The 18,709-nt window shown below is 38.6% G+C and overlaps 1 protein-coding gene across 6 annotated transcripts in view; it reads right to left on the bottom strand.

Moving 5' to 3' along the window:
• Positions 1 to 1,338: 1,338 nt before the first annotated feature.
• LOC106519851 (probable phospholipid-transporting ATPase IH) overlaps positions 1,339 to 18,709 on the bottom strand; it is a 46,687-nt gene continuing 29,316 nt past the window's right edge. For 2 of the 6 annotated variants that reach the window (XM_014011687.1, XM_014011685.1), the window contains exons 16-31: positions 18,213 to 18,284; positions 17,344 to 17,417; positions 17,122 to 17,225; positions 14,625 to 14,806; positions 13,998 to 14,231; positions 13,704 to 13,881; positions 13,513 to 13,615; positions 13,085 to 13,230; positions 12,624 to 12,683; positions 12,069 to 12,196; positions 11,843 to 11,978; positions 11,304 to 11,327; positions 10,410 to 10,475; positions 8,095 to 8,198; positions 7,830 to 7,995; positions 1,339 to 4,096 (exon numbers count right to left, since the gene is read on the bottom strand). In XM_014011687.1, the coding sequence (XP_013867141.1) occupies positions 3,827 to 4,096; positions 7,830 to 7,995; positions 8,095 to 8,198; positions 10,410 to 10,475; positions 11,304 to 11,327; positions 11,843 to 11,978; positions 12,069 to 12,196; positions 12,624 to 12,683; positions 13,085 to 13,230; positions 13,513 to 13,615; positions 13,704 to 13,881; positions 13,998 to 14,231; positions 14,625 to 14,806; positions 17,122 to 17,225; positions 17,344 to 17,417; positions 18,213 to 18,284 (2,047 nt within the window). In that variant the 3' untranslated portion in view covers positions 1,339 to 3,826. Of the gene's footprint in view, positions 4,097 to 7,167; positions 7,306 to 7,829; positions 7,996 to 8,094; positions 8,199 to 10,409; positions 10,476 to 11,303; positions 11,328 to 11,842; positions 11,979 to 12,068; positions 12,197 to 12,623; positions 12,684 to 13,084; positions 13,231 to 13,512; positions 13,616 to 13,703; positions 13,882 to 13,997; positions 14,232 to 14,624; positions 14,807 to 17,121; positions 17,226 to 17,343; positions 17,418 to 18,212; positions 18,285 to 18,709 lie in introns of all 6 variants that reach the window. The other 4 variants (XM_014011689.1, XR_001310485.1, XM_014011690.1 and 1 more) reach the window with 4 other exon arrangements.

The following is an 18,709-nucleotide window of genomic DNA, read 5'->3' as shown; positions in this document are numbered from 1 at the left end:
AGTATTGGGCAGGTGTGTGTGTGTGTGTTTGGGGAGTATTGGGCAGGTGTGTGTGTGTAAAGCTGTGTAAAGTGGGTGTGATTGAGCAACATGAACACTGTGTGTGTGTGTGTGTGTGTTTGGGCAGTATTGTTAATTTTCCTGATTTATCCTTTAAATCATTGATTGGATAAACAAAATCAGTAAAATATATCATATTCATATTATGCGAAAGGAGGGTTTACTAAATACTGAGTTTTTTTATGATGCCCAAATTTATGCACCTGCCTAATTTTGTTTAGTCAATTATTGCACACTTTCTGTAAATCATATTAACTTCATTTCACTTCTAAAATATCACTGTTTGTCCCCTATATGATATATTTTACAGATTTTTTTTAAATCCAAACAATCAATGATTTATAAAGGTAAATCAGGAAAATGGACTCTACTTATATAGTGTCTTTCTATCCAACCAGGATACTCAAAGCATTTTATACAATCTCTCTACAAAGCTAATCTGGAAAAATCATCCTATGAAGACTAGTCAGTGCTTTTAAATCACGTTCATACAGTGATGGGCCACACATCAGTGTTTTGCCCAGGGACACTTTGACATGTGACTGATCAGTGGGGAATCGAATCCCCATTGAAGGACAACTTCCCTGACTGACCATTTTCAGAGAAATGTTCTTCTTCATGTAGACATTAAAGAAGAAAAAAACATACCTTTTCYTTTTTTCCCTTGAACTTTTTTCCTGTTAACGTCTACAAATGCTGGTCCGTCTAATTTGGCAGTCGAGTCCCCCTAGTGGTCCGGAGTGAGTTGTTCTCCTAAATTAGGTCAAAACATCTTGATAGCTTGTTTGAGTGGATCCATTTTCAAAGCAGAAGTTGGTCCCCTTGGGCAAATAAGTATTATCACTTTTGCATTGTATGGTTAAAAAAAGTCTCGTCTAAAAGTGAAAAAGTCTTCAGTGTTTATATGAACAGTTATAATTTTTTTTAGAACTAGAGACTGGCTTTGGTCTTGGTCCTACTCAAACTAAAGAAATTCTATCATATATTTCCACATTGTAAAGATSAGAGTGATTTCTATTGCAGGCTGCAGGTAAGATGTTGATTACTGATAACTCCACAGAAAGTCACTTAAAAATCATCTTTTTATTTTTTTACTTTAACATCTGATGCAAAAACCAAAAAAGAAAATTAAACAATTAAAGAAAATCTCCAAAAATATCTGAGACTTCAGCAGAGAATAAATATATTTTCCCCCTTTCTTTCTTTATTACAAGCAGGATAACAATACAATGCTTTGTCCTCATTTGCTACAGACAGGCTGGCAAAAAGTCAACATGGGAACTTTTGAAAATCTTTATTCAAAAACAAAAGAAAAAACAAACAAAAAAAGAGGGTAAATTGGTCAAAAAACAGTCCAGTAATACAAAGTGTCATACTAAAGGTATGATATGAAGTGTGCTGCTCAAAGCACAGCAGCTGACATTTCAGACCTTTGCCAAGCTCAGGAGGAACAGGATGAGCACCTGTTGTTGTGCTGATGGACTCAGAAAAAGCAGTTTGACATTCTGATCTGCAATTGAAGGCTGGTGTGATATAAACCCACTGAGACAGAGGCTGGCACCTGCAGACAGTTCATTCCCAGTCTAGTCTTTTGGTCACTTCTGTTTTTTTCTCTTCTCTCTCATCCACGACACAATCTTCTTAGAAAAATAACTTGTGAGAAAGAGTGAACTATAAACTCCAGTCGACAGACAATAGACCTTGTTTTTAGGGTCAGACTGATCTGTTGGAAAACAAAGTGCAGTGTGTATGACTAAACCATATAATTTATATTTTACTCTCATTTTGGTTACAAACTTCAGGACACATTCTAACAGAGTTAAAATATAATCTTATCTCTGATATACAAAACTAGTCAAAGAAATATTCACAATGGACAACATAAGAATGACAAATAAGAAAGGTGACCCCAAAATTCAAGGACTCATATACTATAAARGTGTGTTTAAAGCATTGAACTGTGTAAATTAATTAGACTTTACAACAATAAATGGTAGTAGGGCTGGTATAAAACATATAGAATGTGCCTGGATGCGGTATAGCAACAGCACAGTGAGGTGGGAAGCCATCATGTTGACACTAACGCCCCAAGTGTGAACGTTGAGCTCCTCAACATATAAAGAATTTTAACCGAAAAACTGAGAGGCAACTCCCAAAAAACAAATAAATCATCTGTGCCCTAGTAGAAAAATACCGAACACCTGTTATCAAATCTATACAAGTTGGCAGATGGTGATGTGTATGAAAATAAACYGTATAAACATATCAAAAAATGCTTCAATAATGTCACATTCAAGACTTCCAGAGTCAGTAGCTTTCTATGTAACTGGACAGATATGCTTTGGAATAAATGAGGAATTCAGAAAATGCTGTTAGAGATGCAGAAAAGAGGTTCATCCATTATGAGCTACAATCTTAAGCTGGAGGACATGATGGACAAATCAGTTCAACATTCTCCATGATTTGATTGTGACATCGCCGATTCAAGTCTCCCTTCCTACATGAGCCGTATCTACAACGAGAACACCTCTTTCTTCTACAATACGTAGCAAAAAGACTGCAACATCCAGACRTAAAACGTTGACATCAATCATTTTAGAACCGTACAGAAGAACTTATGAGTGACGCAACACAGAGACAAACCTTACTACATAATATTAGCAGTTGCGTGACACAACATGGCAGCAAATACACAAGCACAYTGCAACAGTGAGGGTTAGCAAGCCATTTAGGACATCCATTAGTTATTATCTCATCACTTCCAGGCTTTTACTCTGAGCCGCCACATGATGGCAGCAGAGGGCATACTTTAGGGGAAGGAAAAAGTTCCTCGACATGTTTTTCCCAATGAATTATGTCTGAGACAAAAGATGAGGAGGGAGAATAGGTTAGCATGCAGAGACAGTCCAACATGCTACACTGACGGACAGAAAAACAACAAAGGTTGACACAAYTGCAAGGGTAGAAAACAAAAATTGGTCCACTAWCAGACTTGTTGCCCGGAGAACCTCATCCAACGCTCAGTTGAAATGAACTGAAAATGTAAATGTATGAATTAAGGCAGTGTGGCTAAAATACTGCACTTCCCCTTTAGAGTCTCTCCATGTCCCCTCCTTCAGCTGATGAGTGTTTGTAAGGCTTYATAAGACACCAAATCCTTTTTTTCTTCTTTATGTTTTTTTTTTAGCTTCTTAGCCTTCAGTTTTGTACCTATAAGGCAAAAGTGTGTCACATACAAACGTACAATAACAGGCAAAAACATGCGTACTCTTGCACACATGCACACACACACATACCTAAAGGGCTGAGCTTGACGGCTACCCCCCCCCCCTTCCCCATTACTTGGCCAGACCACAAAGTGTACATAAAAGTTTTTGACAAACATTTGCACAAGAAGCAAAAGCGACATGAAAGTGGGGAAGGAGACAAAAACGTGAGGCTGAAATGAGGTTCAAAAGGTTCAAAACTGTTCCAAAAAGCAATAACACCAAAGCACAAAGTATCAAAATGTTCTGAGGAAAATTATAGTGGGAACTTTAAAATGATTAAGACAGAGGCGGTGCAGAAAGCATTAAATTATAAAGATGAGGAGTCAGGGCAACTCTGTCTATGAAGGTTGTCCATTCAGGTGGAACCCAGAAAAACATGAACTGAACATGAAGTGTCAGTGCTTCTGATGTGTGTGAGCGTGTTTGTTTTCTAGAAAACAAATGCAGGTTTTTGTCAAACTTGCTTTTATAGATGGATTTTTTTTATTCCCATACTCTCACACAGAGGTCTCCGGTCCCGGAGCGTAGTAGGCAAATCCTGCCCCTGAGAAACGAAGCATGTAGGGGCTGAGCGTGTCAGCTCCACCCCCTTCTGCAAAGTGGGCAAGGAGTTTCTGCGGAAGAGGATTAGACCTGCGGAGGGACAGTGTTTCTGCAGCGCCAAGGCAGAGGTGGGAGGAATCTGCGCTCCTGCCTTTGTAAGACCGACGACAGAAAGACAGTGGAGACAACTCAGCCATGCCGCCTGGCAACAGCTTCTCACAAACCTTCAGAAAGAAACAAAAGACCCGAGTCAGCATTTAAAAACTGAAGAGGGAAATGAACATCTGAACAGAAACATGCAAACAAATAAATTCTGAAAGGGAACAAATGTGAAAATATGAGATATCAACAGACAAAAAATAGGGCTTTTCTCAAAATATTTTATCTAGTTTTTGGATAAGAATAAATTCAATAATATATGACAAAATTAAAGAACAAACAGTAACAAAGAACTATATCTATATATGATAAATAACTTCCACATAAACAAAAAAACCTCTGAACATTTCCATGAAAAATAAACTTTTGTGTCAGGTTTTGACCACTCAGTCAAAAGACTAAAATTTGTAGCTGCAATCCCATTTTCCAACACCAGATGTCGTTGTTTTACTTATACCCTTCATAYGAACTCCACAAGGCTAACCAGCTCATGTGCACGAGCATTTCACTGGATAATCTACAGTGGCCTTGTCCAGTTAAATAATACCTCAATTAGTCATTAAATACTTTCAGTTTGTATAAATGGCATGGATAGTTCACAATGCATAACTAAACCCTTTAACTCAGAAACACTTAATTTACATTTTTATATGACTTGAGCTTCAGCCCAGAATTTAAAAAGGCTCTACTCCATTTAAGCAAATATCATAAAAGAAACAGAGTTTAAATAACTGGGTTTTATTTAAAACCAGCTGAAAATTCTCATTTGTTTGCTATTCAAATCACATCCATTTCTATCCCCTTAAGCACCAAGAAATTGGTGCTTAAGTTAGAACCACCAGTTAGAAAAAAAAAAAAAAAACAGGACACACAAAAACATGATGACAGGGAATGGCAGGAACAAAATGCTACAAATGCAACTTGGCAGTGGTGGGCACCGCTAATTAAGAAATTAGCTCCACAATTTCTGAAACACTAATGAATATACTTTGTTCCGTAAAGTCAAAAGCGCACATGCAGTAGAAAAATTAGCTTCCCCTAATGTCATTCCACAGTTCATTTTGACACCAGTTGCTGACAATGAGTCATGCATTATATACGCACTACACTGCCATCTAGTGATGTATGAACTCTTTTACATCTTWCGTCTTCAACCGTCAATTGTTGATGATATGATTTCCTGTAATAGACATTTCGCTCATGGTGTCAAAATTAAACAATTTATGAGGATTGCTTAGTAGTGCTTCTTTAAAATGTGTTGGAGATTGCTAGTTCGGCTGCTGCTTCTTTGTGTTTTTCTTTTATTTATTGTAGATTTTTCATTAAAGATGCACATCAATAAAATAATTTTAAAACTGTTTATTGGAAAACTGAAGTGATGCATTCTGGGTACATCTGTGACGGGAAAGGAAAAATACATGTAAATGTGTCCAGCGTKAGATTCTGCTGCTCAGATTGTCCTCTGTGGGATCAGAAATGATTTTTAGATGCAGGAAACTTATACTGTACATTAAATGGAAATGAATGAGTGAGAAAATTGTCGRGTGTAAAAATTTGTTTGCCACTCAAAGGTGTGTGTGGGTGTTGGTGTGTGCGCGTGTGCTGCAGCGGCGCATGCGCTGATGGATATTTCCATCTTTACACGTCTTTAATAAATGACTGTAAACACAGAGAAACTTATGACTTTGGTGGACAACAACACAAAAACTCCACRGTCCACAGTAGACNGGAKGCTCCCCRAYCATTCCCAGGCMGATCCACCCTCCTGTCTGAGGCCAAATGATCCTCAGTCCCGGGGCCCAGCCCCACCATCGCTCGAGTCCAAACAACAAAAATGAAACAAAAAAAATCTAACAGTGTGTTCGATTTTTTTTGTTTTTGTTTCACTTTTATTGTTCAAAACTGAACGATGGCAAAACTGAACCCTGGGACCGAAAACCACCCAACCCCAGACAAGAAAACAGACCAGCCCAAAAATGATCAAAAAACTCTCAGTCCACTGCTAACAGCAAAGTGTCTATACCGTTGCCACACAGTTGGAACCACACACAGAGCGCACTGCCTGGGGAGCGCACACACAGCTGAAGAGAATAAAACTTATGAAAGAAACACCCCAATTCTCACCGAGAAAAAACCCAGCACACCAATTCAGATCAGCTGCGACGACTCCCCCGCCCCACAAGACGCAATTTTTGCTGTGTAAAGTTGTGCGCATGGATCAGCTGTCAGCTGTTCCCAGTCCCATGCCGTGGCAGGAACTCGCAGCGCAGACGCTCCTCCTTACATCCAGAAAACAGAACAGAGTCATATTTCTGTGGATTCAGGTCAGATTCGTGACTTTGTGGGGTAAAACTGTCGACTGAAAAACTTTGCGTAGCTGCCGCACAKTCTCACGGCAGGTGAAACCAACCACAGCAGGCGCGCCACTGGAGAAGGGCGGATGCGTCATACCACGCAAAGCATTGTGGGAGGTGTGTCTTCATTTTTAGTTTAGTTTCAATTGTTTTTTTTTTTCATTTCATTTAAAACCCAAAATTTTATACACATTAAAAACAAAAGATATACACAACATATATACTGTACACACACACAAACAAAATATATATAAGTATACAATTTATGAACCGTCATGCAGAACAGTTAATCACAGGATAAAGCCCTGTGTTATTTCTCCGTAAGCCAGATAGGGTGGTGTTCCAATACCGTATTTCCTCATGGTGTTTGTCACCGACACCAAGCCCTCTCTGCTGTTCAAGAAAATAACAAAATCCTTAGGGAATTGTCTTTACTATGAAACCAGTTGATGTTCTACTGCTGATTAAATAAAAAGCCAAACCTTCAGCTGTTCAAGGTGATGAACACTCGCAGATAATTAGTTATTAGCGGTACAGCATTTTAATTTTAGAAAGCGCAAATCTGTTTATGAATTATAAAAAATTAGTAAGACCGCTAAAGCGCAAATGAAATATTTAGGTCCGCAATTAGCGGATGTGTGCTTTAGCGGACTGGTGCCCACCACTACAACTTGGCTCACAAATAAAGACACTGTGGCATCATCAGTAGCTGGTTAGTGGCATTTTAGGTAAGGTGAGGAGACAAGTGGTTTACGCTGGGCCATGCCACCATGCACACATACATGAGGGCTTAAAAGAGAGTCACCTCCTCTTCCTGCTCCTCTCCTGTCTCTCTGGGCCAATCAGAAACTCATTCTGCTGGAGGACTGCGAAAGCATGAAGATGGTGGATGGCTCTACTGTAAGGCACGGGCGGGTGGACTGCAGTTACCATGAAAGAGTGTGGGAGAGTGGAAATGAAAAAAGGGGGAAAGAAAGAGAAAATGGCAATAAAAAAAAGGAAATGAAAGAAGTGAGAAAAGAGGCCCATACAGAAAAAAGAAAGAACAGGTAATGGTGCCAGTTTTAATCGTGGTGATCCATTAGGATGAAGAGAGAAGTGAGGAAAAGAGGAGAAAAAGCACAGCAGGAAGAAATCCATCAGATCTTTTAGTTTTAAGCTACAGGGAACAGGAAGTCAGTTTAAGCTGATGCTCAAAGCTATCAAGAGACTTAATGATCTCCCTGGATGATTAATAGAAAGAAACATATTTACAGCTTACTACTACTATGTCAAAAGATCACAGAGAATCTGAGCTGAGATTAAAGACACTATTTTATCTTTGCATGCTTCATTTCACTACTGATTTCTTATAGAGAAGTGAATATATGAATAAGTGAACGGTTAAATGGATTTAGTGAGACTATTGTTGATTCCTAGAGGGACATATTTACAGAGATTTTACCTGTGCGCGCTCAGTTGCTGTGGGACAAATAGCCCTGCAGAGAACCTTCTTGATGACATCTGGCAGCAAGCTGACGGTAATGAGGAGGATGATGCTGAGCCATGCCGGACCACTGGACAGCATCTGCATGAACACGTAGTACATCCTCTGGTAGTTCAGGAAGGGCCTGATGAGCAACAGGAAACACAGAAATGAATTCTCAAACAGGACCAGTTTAAAAAACATCAACTTCACATTTGCTAGTCGAATCAAATTGTATCTTTACCAAATGATGCCGCCCCAGAGAAGAGAGAAAATAACATAGAAAAGTAGGGATCCCCAGATGACAAAGTGATTGATCCAAGTCCAGTGATGTGTGTCCAAGGCAAGCTGAAACAAAGAAAATATTATAAATACTAAACCAGCCAATAAAGACGATTCTGATCAGTAAAACTAGACCCTGTGATTGATTAGTCAGACAAAGACTTGGACCAAATTTTACAAAAAAAAATCTATCTGCTTCCATCAGAGCCTAAAGTCAGTATCTCTCTGTAGGCGACTAAGCTAATTGGTGGACAGCATTCGTCAGGAATTATCCAGTGTCTCAAAACGTTTGGGGTGGTTCTCAATTTCCTCATGTGAATCAAAGAGGAGAAGAGTCCTGTTTAGGTTTGGAACAAGTTTTAAGCATTTGTGATACAAATTCATCCTCAAAATAATCAGAACTGTGCCACGAGTGTCTCCAGCCTGTCTCAAGAGGCCTAAGGCTGGGTTTTAACACCAGAACAGGAGTTCTGAAAGAAAGCGTCAGAGGCTAATGTCTAGGTATGTAAACCACACTGATGATGTGGCCTTTACCATGAATAAATAAATAAAATAAATCAGAAGTCAGTCTATCTTCAATTTTAAAGTGTACTCTCTAGATGATTACCGTATTTATTCATGTATAATACGACCCCCGCTTTTTGAGCTTAAAAAGCATAAAAAATTTAATCATCAAACTACTTCCAATTTCTTACAGACTTCAAGATTTTTCAGCCTTGCAGTCTTTATCCATTTCAGTAAAATGATCATTGGACTGTTCATTTTATTTTAACAACATATGTACTAAAATGTATTTTGACAACAAATATACAGTATATCAACTGTAGCAGCATCATATGAATTCTGGCATTTTACACATAGTCCACCTGGATGCGCCAACACAAAAGTCAGAGACTTCACATGAGATTTGGGCCATCTTCTGGGGGAAAAGCAGATTACTTCCTACTCGCCAGCGCCCCCTCTGGTGGGGAAACTTTTTTCAGGGATACAAACTCTTTCAGAACACCGGTAGACGGCAGCCATTACAGACGAACATGTTTGTTGTTGTTCCAGGAGCGGCTCGGTCACATGTTAATGTCATTAGTTCATTATCATTACTGAGGTGCAGGACTGCTTTGTCCCCCCTTTTTTTCGCATCATGTCACCTGCCTGGACCTGTTATTATCTCRCTCTGTAGCACGGTGGAGTGTCAGAGGTAAGCTTGCTTCAACAGCTTTTTACGTAGTGGTCTCATTTCCGGACTCAGGCATTTTGTGAATGAAGCTGATATTTTAGTTAAAATACATAAGTAAAAATATTTATCCGAGTGTAGGATTACCCCCCCAACTTTAGGGATGATTTTATGGATAAAATTTTACGTATTATACTTGAAATAAATACGGTAAGTAATAATCACGAAGGGCAGTGGCACAAAGCATGCTGAGACGGGTATGATGTGGGTTGTAGGTGAGCGACAAAATAAAGTGTACAACCTAGAACATAAGTTTTGCAAACTGTGCACACAAAAATGGGCCCTGGCTGCTCAAAATGTGGACACACAAATGGTCACAAACACTAAGGATTCAGTGGGACAGCAATGGAAAAGCTGTGTATTTTCTCTTTTTTTTTGTTATTTGATTTGTATATTTTTTGTTGTAGGTGAATTTGCTTTATTCTCAAATGAAACGAATAAATGAATAAAAAACAAACAAACAAAAAATAAACAACTATTTTGTGTTGACAGCTAGTCTCTGATAGTCAGAGCTCAGTAGACACAAGCTTTAAGAATGTTAAAAGGAAATAAACAATAACTAACTTTTCAAAGAACCATGTTGTATTTACTAGAAACTACAACTCATCTTTCAGAGCTCTATAGACAATTGATTAGACAGACCTGTTACTTTTTAATAACTTTTAAATTTAAACATTTTAAACATTTGGACCTGCATTCATGGGAAAACTATAATTAAGCGTAACTGTTAGGATTTGTTCTGATTATGAATGAGCTCATGTGTAAACCACAGGCAATTACCGATTTATTTTTAAATCTAGTAAACAGAAAAGTGCATTAATATCAAACTGTTGTATTTATGGGCCAAAACCAAACAAACCAGTTTATAAATCAGCCACTGAAAATGCAAATCAGTGAACCTCTATACCAACTACTTGATTACACAGACTGCTAAAAACTAAGATATGCAAATACAATGATTTTAATTATACGAATAAATTAGGCTATGCAATAATAAAGCTTTTTAATCTACTTTCATCCACAAGGTCAAGCGCTAACACACATACCTTGAGTGTAACAGTGAACACCAATACAGTAAAGATGAGAGTGCCAAACGTCCAGTTTCCAAACATCTGCAAAGGAAGAGAGGAAGATGGTCAGTGGTCATTGTTAGGTTTTCATCCAGTGGTTTTAAAATGCATCTGTGAGCAGAAAAAAAGGATATAAACACCCTTATATAATAGAACATGTAGATAGAACATGTAGTAGGAAGTGATCTGTGAGAATTGGAGCATCCTGTCAGCTTTGATTTAAGGTTTGTAGCCAATAAGCAACAAATGTTCCAAAACAGCATTCACATTTTCTACTCACTAAAATCCTAGAAAGGATGAAGCGGACATCAGGAGTTAACAGATGGGATGGGAGTATGAAAGAGGGAGGGGGTGGAGAAATAGGGAAAATCGCTAACAAACTACAGAAACTAGACTACTTTTGTAACAGCTAAAGCTGACAGTTGATAGTAAAAGTATACCTATATTGGTAATAATTTCATCATCAGAGTCATTTTGACTTTTTAAGCCATTTTTTAAATGTTGGATTTGAAGAAGCAGTGAAAACAAAACAGACACACAAATACATACAAAAAAATGCACAAACACAGCAGACAGAGAACACAAACAGATGCTAAATCATTTCAACATTTGTTTTGCTTTATTTACTACCACATCACAACACAAGGATAATGTRGAGAAGCATCTAAAATTTCTACTAGGCTAAGGATTCAGTTTCGCAGATTATTAGGCAGAGGGGGAAATGTAGCTCTAGAAAATAAACACACTCGAATGAAAGCGCATGAATGATGTCGTGTGAGGAAGAATGAAACGGTCAAACTGAAAAAACAACAGGAAGAAAAAAGGGAAATAAGAGACAGAGAGAGCTGGAAGGGAGGGAGACAGGCTTACCATCTGTGTGTTGGTGGTCATAAGCTGAAGAGGAGGAGGAGGAGGAGGAAGAGGAAGAGAAGAGCAAAATAAAGAGCGAGAAAAGCAAGAGAGAAGGGTGGGGGGGAGAGAAAAAGAGAAAAGAATCAGGACAAAAGGTAAAAATGAATCTCAGGATGTTTCAACTTAAAAAACAGGACCAAAGGCAATTAAAAACAGTTGACATGATACAAATTAACAATACAGAGAAAGATGCTATTGTGTTGTCGATATGAATGGAGATCCAATGTTACTAAACTATTTGGGGTCTCGGGACAGAAACTTTACTGTTACAGAACCGTAGGAACAATATAGTTAACCCTATGCTTTTAATACTGCACTAAAAGAATCCAGTGAAGATGAGTGAGGCTTTATGATGACTTTATTTTGATTATTCTCTCACTAAAGCACACCTTAAACACCAAACTAAATGCCCTGCCTGGCCTTTTTTAAAGTATACTCCCTAAAAAAAGGCTGTTCCCACCACTTTCTCCAAATTTTCACCAAATACAAAGGCTCACCTGGCCATTGCTGGTGAAGGTGGTGTTATCAAACAGGAAGTAGGCACCAAAGAAGAAGATGACAGCATCAAACACACCCAGGCATGTCCAGTACAGGAAGACAGGCCAGCGGAGGAGGGAGTTCTTGGCGATGTCCCTAAAACAAACAGGCACAGACATGTTTATTATTGTAGCCATAAACAACAAATTTATATTTTATACCAAGAAAAAAATCTGTGTGCAGAACCTGTACAAAGTAGGTTCCCTCTTCAGCGCCTCCACAGTGACGTGCTGCTCCACCAGGCTGTAGAGGAGGATGGGGAGCGACGTGAAACTGATGTTGTACAGCGTCAAATACGCCGTGTCGTACAGAGGCTACAGAGAACACAAAATACAAGTCAAATTATTATAATCTGAAATCATGCTACGATGAGAAGAGATGTTTGTATTATAGTTAAGCAATATTTGTAAGAACTTCTTCACTCAGAATGTATGTTGGTGATGAGGGCCAGCTACTACCACACCAAATTTTAGCTCAAAATTTGTAAAACTGAGAAAAATTTGTTTGCTAAAATTGCTCTTAATACAGCCAACCTTAATCATGTTGACCTTAAAGTTATCATTTGTAAGTTTTATCATCTTAATTACCAGACTAATTCTGAAAGTTTGTGTACTAAATGAAAGACAATGCAGAGCTGAGTGGAGTAGTTTCAGCCAGCACTACTTTTTATTTTACATGTAATCATTGGTACGATGTGAACATTATCTGCTTGTTGTTACTCTGACAGTATAAAGTGCTTACCTGCTGAGAAAATCCACAGAAGAACTGATACAGAAACTGAGGGAAGATGAAGCATACATTCTGCAAATATAAAAAACAAAAAGTGAAGAAAGTGATGAGCCAGTGACAGCTACAAGTGAAGTAGTTTCAGGAGTCCAAACATGCAACAATCTAAACATTCCTGTCTGTGGAGGAATTGTGCACTCTAAGCTCACTGAGTGGGCCGAAACGAGTTGGCCTGCCAAAATGGGAGGGGAAGGAAAAAAAAACAGTTGGCAGGGCACTGAATGCTGTGGAAGCCACCCACACCAATCATCATGGCCATGAATCCAGGAGAATGTTGCACAAGGGATTCATAAACCCAGCAATCTGTCAGAGTTGCTAAAAAATCTGGTTCTTTGTAACTCAGTGTTTCGCTGGGAATTACCATAAAGTGATTAAAAGATGCAAGCCCCCAGAGAGCATGACAATTTKTCAGGTACCTTGTAGAAGAAGTACTGAACTAGCTCAGCAATTCTGATGTAGTAGTAGTGGCCGTGAACAAGCAGCATCTTCTTCAGGTGTTTGAACTTCGGGATTGCGTAGTCACTGTTTCTGGCTGCCTGTCGGCCTTCTTTACCCATGATGCCTGGGGGAAGAGAACAGTTCATCAACGAGAATGGAAAAAGTACCAACAATACATCCATCTTTCATGCACATTCTGATGGTTTTCTATTCAGTACACCTCTGGCATGACTCATCACCAAAGCTGATTGTTAGCAAATGTTTTGTAAAGACACAGATACTAATCCATTAATTCTTCTCTAACATATTAATATTCAGCTTTTAAAATCAAATAGGACACTAATAAAAATGATAAATGAGGTATTGAGAAAATTAGACAGTAATAAATGGTTATAATTGAACTCACCAATGCCTACATGTGCTTCCAAGATCATGCTGACATCGTTGGCTCCATCGCCAACAGCAAGGGTTATGGGGTGCTCTTTAGAAGCTTTGATTAGTTTCACAATCTGCCAAAATGAAAACAAAAACATTCTGATCAAAGTGACTGTGATAGTTAGGAAGTTCAGCAGCCTTGTGCATATTTGAACAAGTCACCTGTGCTTTTTGCAGCGGTGCCATGCGACAGCACAGAACAGCGCTACAGTTGCGACAGATCTCTAGAAAGATCTCTCTGTAGTTGCCATGGCTGGCRCCCTCCTGGTTAGACTTTAATATTGCGGAGAGAGTGGCTCCGTCAATGATTAGGCCAAAGTCCAGGCAGTCTACTGACAATCTAGAGGAACATACCACAAAATAAACCAAATTTACCTACACAAGTCACTGACCAAAGCAAGAACAAGTGCCAGATTGGGTTGTGCAAGTCGCAAAAACGAGTGCATCATTCCATACCCAGATATGGAGCGTTGTCTGAGAACGGTTCTGTTTAGTTCAAACAGAACATCGTGCAAGGTCTGCTCCTCTGTGCGTTTCTTGGTCAGCTCCAGGATCTGGGTGCTGCGTCGGAACAGCTTGCTGGCGTAGCACGTCGCAGCGGCCGTTTCCATTTTGTCCCCGGTGAGGACCCAGACTTTAATCCCAGCCTTGTGCAGCGACTCGATGGTGTCGGCAGCTTTCTCCTGGAGCCTGTGCATCAATAAGTCAATAAGTGTTTCTGCCCCAACTGAAGCAGATTTCAGCAATCCATCTAAACTCCAGTCAATCCATTACCAACTGGTGATAACTTATCAATGCACGACCACCCCTGTCCTTGCCCATCAGCAGTTTGTCTATAAGGAAATTAAACTGTCAAACAGTTGATCAGTCCGGGTCGATACTGAAGTCTATTTAATTAGTGCATAAGATATTTCATATGCAGAGAGAAAAAGAAACTAAAAGCAAAGCAATATTCACAATGAATCTTCTCTGTCCTCCTAACTCATGATGAGCTTTGAAATTAGTTTTATAATTCCCTGATCCCTCCATGTTTCCCTGCTGCAGCAGCACCATCTTTAAATCAACCTCCCTTCAGGTACCAACCTGTCCTCCACTGCTGTGGCACCCAGAAGAACAAAGTCCCTCTCAATGATGTCATAGGCCTGCGCCAGCCTCTGCTCCCTGTCCTGCAGGGCCAGCTTGGCTTCAGTCAGGTGATGACATGCTTCCTGATATTCAGACCGGGACAACCTTCGATAGGCGACGCACAGAGTCCGCAGACCCTCCTGGTTTCAAAGTCATGAGAGAGATGAAGACATTAACCAAATGATTGAGGTTCAGAATGTGAATATGGAATATGAGCAGAGTCAGAAAGCACCAAATGTCAGTACAGATCTTAATGAAAGCTTTTTAACAGGAACACCAGAAATGTTAGAAGGGCCCCATGAGGGCAATCATTTTCCTCTCAGCCTTAGCAATCAATGGAGGATTTGTGATGATATCTCAGCAGACAAACTCCCTGAAGAGTCCTGACTTGTGGGGTGTAGGCAAAGAAAACCCACTCCCTCCTGTAACTACTGAGGTTAAATGTAAATACTCATCTTTTTCTCTAGAGTTTAAAAAGAGGAGAGCAGTTAATGCAGCAAATATCCAGTAAAAATAGGCACCCTTGATTTAAATTTGGAACTGTTTTATTACAGAATATGGCTAAATTCAGTATTTAATGTCAGAATATCTAGTTTTATTTCAACTCATAACCACTAATAATAGATTGGTTCTTTGATGCATCACTGATGACAAAAAAAGCTTGTACTAAAGATATGACTCATCTTCACTCAAAGTTCTTCTCTCATGTTGGAAAAATTTTTAAGTGGGGTTGGGGTATTAGACAAAATCAACTATTTTGAGATTTATCTCATCTCATAATCTCTGATCCACTGTTATTTGTCCACAAATCTGTCCTGGTTAAAGCTCCACGGTTGTCTGCAGATGAATTCCTTCGTGCAAGACATCATTTTAATCTCCATTCAGCTGTTTTTGGACAYGTTTGAATATCTTTATAGATATCTGCTCCTGGGTACAACAGTCAACTTCTACAAAGGAGTAGTTATTGTATTATTATCATTTTCTTTGTGCGTGGTTGAAGCAAAATGCAGCATCTGAGCGCTTTCACCATAAACAAACATGGCTATGAACTTCTGACCAATCACACAGTAAGTTCTCATGTTTACAGGGGAGTGAAAAGTTCTCCTGGTGGGTTGTGTGACAAGAGGGGTTGTAAGACTCGAAGCTAGGAACTGAATGACTGTTTTCATCAAGAAACTGCGACACTGAGCCAATTTCGCCAATTTGGATGCACCATACAGAAGCAGGGACTGGTATGAGGATTTTAAAAGAGACAAAGGCCAGTTTCAAGGTGTTTAGATAAGACTATGTTGCAAAGTCAAATTTATTTTTGACACATAGTGTTTTCATTAAAAAATGAAGGTAATACAGTTACTTTATTGTAATACAGAACTGAACTACGTGCCTGGAAAATACACAATCTCCATCTCTCCCCCACACACACCTTAAAAAGTGGCACATCTGCAAAGATGTTCTTTAATATCTGGGTCAACAGCAGGTAGGTAAACCAGAGAGAAAATGAGGAGGCACATCTAGTACATGTAGGAGTGAAGCTGTTTTCAATCCTGTCCAGATTATTTAAAAATTATTTTTATACTTAAAGCTCAACACTGGAGAGTTTGTACTAGAGGAGCATTTTACAATAAGTGAGAAGTGAAGTCTGTGGAGGCAAGATTTTAGCCCCATTTGCTCACTTTGAGTTCTCCAGACAAACATCTGCTCTATTTYCATTTGAGCTCTTCCAGACATGTCACAGACTTTGCATACGGAATGTGGATAAGAATGAATTATTTCAAAATTTCATATTGTGATTATTGTGTGTAGGTTTCTTATAGTTATCAATTTTTATCACAATATTTTATAAATGTGTAGAAAATTTGCAAAAATCACCACTGAAAACCAAAGTTTAGTACAGACAGTAACATTTCAGCTGAATTATTGTTTTCTTATTGATATTAATGTATTATTGCATTAATAATATTACTGGTTGTTGAAATAAGCTAATTTAAAGCACTGAAATGTTATTTGAATTTTTTAATCATGTAGTGATATTTCTACTCAGTTTTTTAATGCTGAGGTCATAAAATTTAGTTTTCAATTTTCCATACATCAGAAGTTATACCAGGAAATCTGTAACTGTTTTCTTTCTTTACAAATGTAAGGTCAAGCTTGAACTGAATGATGCAGAACTCTGCACTATCAAATAAAAAAATACTGATTACTGATAACTGTCCATCAGATCTGTGCTCACAATACATTTACATATTTTTAAACTTGTTAATTTAGCATTACTTTTGAAAGAACCAAATATTTTTCTAAATTAAGAGATGTTTAGGTAACATTATTAAATTGTTTTACACAAACTAGAAGCTAAGATGAGTTCACTGCCTTGAACCCATGAAAACACATTACTGTTTGACTGTGATGGACCCCTGGACTCATCCTAACATCTGTACAGGTCAAAATAATCACTTACTACAGCATTCTGCTCCACYCGGGCTTTGACTTGCTCCACCTTTCCAGATACTACTCGTGGAAAAATGGACGAGTCAGCACCTTTACAGAACAGCAGGTAGTCTCCTGTGAATGCACACATACACACAACCAAACATTTTGTAGGTTAAGTGCAGAAACCCTTCAGCAYCTTATCATGAATTTATTGAAGATATTTTTGTTGCGGTGTTTGAGCTCGTCTTACCTGAGCTCGACTTGACTATGACGCTCATTCTCCTTCTGACAGAATCAAAGTTCAGCACATGGAGCAGCTCAAACCTGGAGAGATGGTATCAACACAACACACAATTTTTCTTCATGTGCTTTCCAGACTTCTGCAGAAAAGTAAAACTTGCCTAAACAAATCTCTAACAAATCTCATTCAGGCTCTTCTTTCTTAATGCTGCTGAAGYTTTTTCTTTATTGTCTGCACAATAGAAATTTACTCCTTTTCTATTAAACTGTTAGTCTGTTCTGTACAAGTGAGTAATGTGAGAAAGCTCATATGCCTTTTGTCAATTATTGAGTAATGCAAAAATGTTTTTACAACTTATTTTAAGAATTTCACATCTTATAAAATGAACCAAAATGAAAAGAGTTTTCTAACTCAAACTAGAATAGTTCCTGGAATAACTATGAAAGAGCTTGCCACCAGGCATCCATTTTAAATTTACAATTTGACTTTATTATTTATTTACATAAATAATAAACATGGGCAGACAACACCCTTTTTCTCCAACAGTCTCAGCCTTCTCTCAAGCCCAACAAACAACCATAAAATAGCTCACTATAGACACGTCACTGCTGAGAGAGACCAAAGTTGCTTGCACAACCCAATTACAATATATTAAAACATTAGACAATTTTCATAAAGCCACTCTTGTATCCACCCATTTTCATTAAGTGCTTCATTTCATTAAGTGTTTCTTTTGAAGTTGCAGATATTTGAAACCTTTGATGAACACGTAACACAAGCTGAGAGTTAATTTGTTGACTGATGATAGAGCACAACCACATTGACTGGATTAATCCTGGTTTATCTGCTGTGGTGACRACAAAATGTAGTCAACAAACCTTTCAATCTCATCATCTTTGTTGAGGATCTCCATGTAGTTGTCTTTCAGTCTCAGATAGGTGTAGCCCAGACTGGAATATGAGAGCAAAGAGAAAAATAATAAATAAAAGTKGGACAGAGCTTGTCCGTGTTTGGGATCACTCTTTTCTGATGAAGATAGGGAGACGGAAGCTGTTCTGGTGCATTTAGCACATCCTGAGCTCACAGACAGGCAAAACAACAAACATCTGAGGAATAGACTGTTTGTGTGTACTTGTTTTGAGGAGTGAGGGACATTTGTGCCATAGTTACTATYAAAGTGAGGTATCTGATGTAAAGTGAGGACCTCATCAATGTCCTCACTTTGTTTACAGCTCTACTGCGCTTTACTAGTTAGGTTTAGAGGTATGGTGGGAGTTACATTTTAGTTCAGGTTAGGGCTCGCTATAGCCCAGTAAYGGTTAATTTTAATTTTAGGTGTCTGGGTTAGGCATAAATACGGTTACAAAATGAATGG

Source organism: Austrofundulus limnaeus, unplaced genomic scaffold, assembly GCF_001266775.1.
Source record: "Austrofundulus limnaeus strain Quisiro unplaced genomic scaffold, Austrofundulus_limnaeus-1.0 Scaffold83, whole genome shotgun sequence".
Taxonomy (NCBI): domain Eukaryota; kingdom Metazoa; phylum Chordata; class Actinopteri; order Cyprinodontiformes; family Rivulidae; genus Austrofundulus; species Austrofundulus limnaeus.
This window is presented reverse-complemented; position numbering and strand designations above follow the sequence as displayed.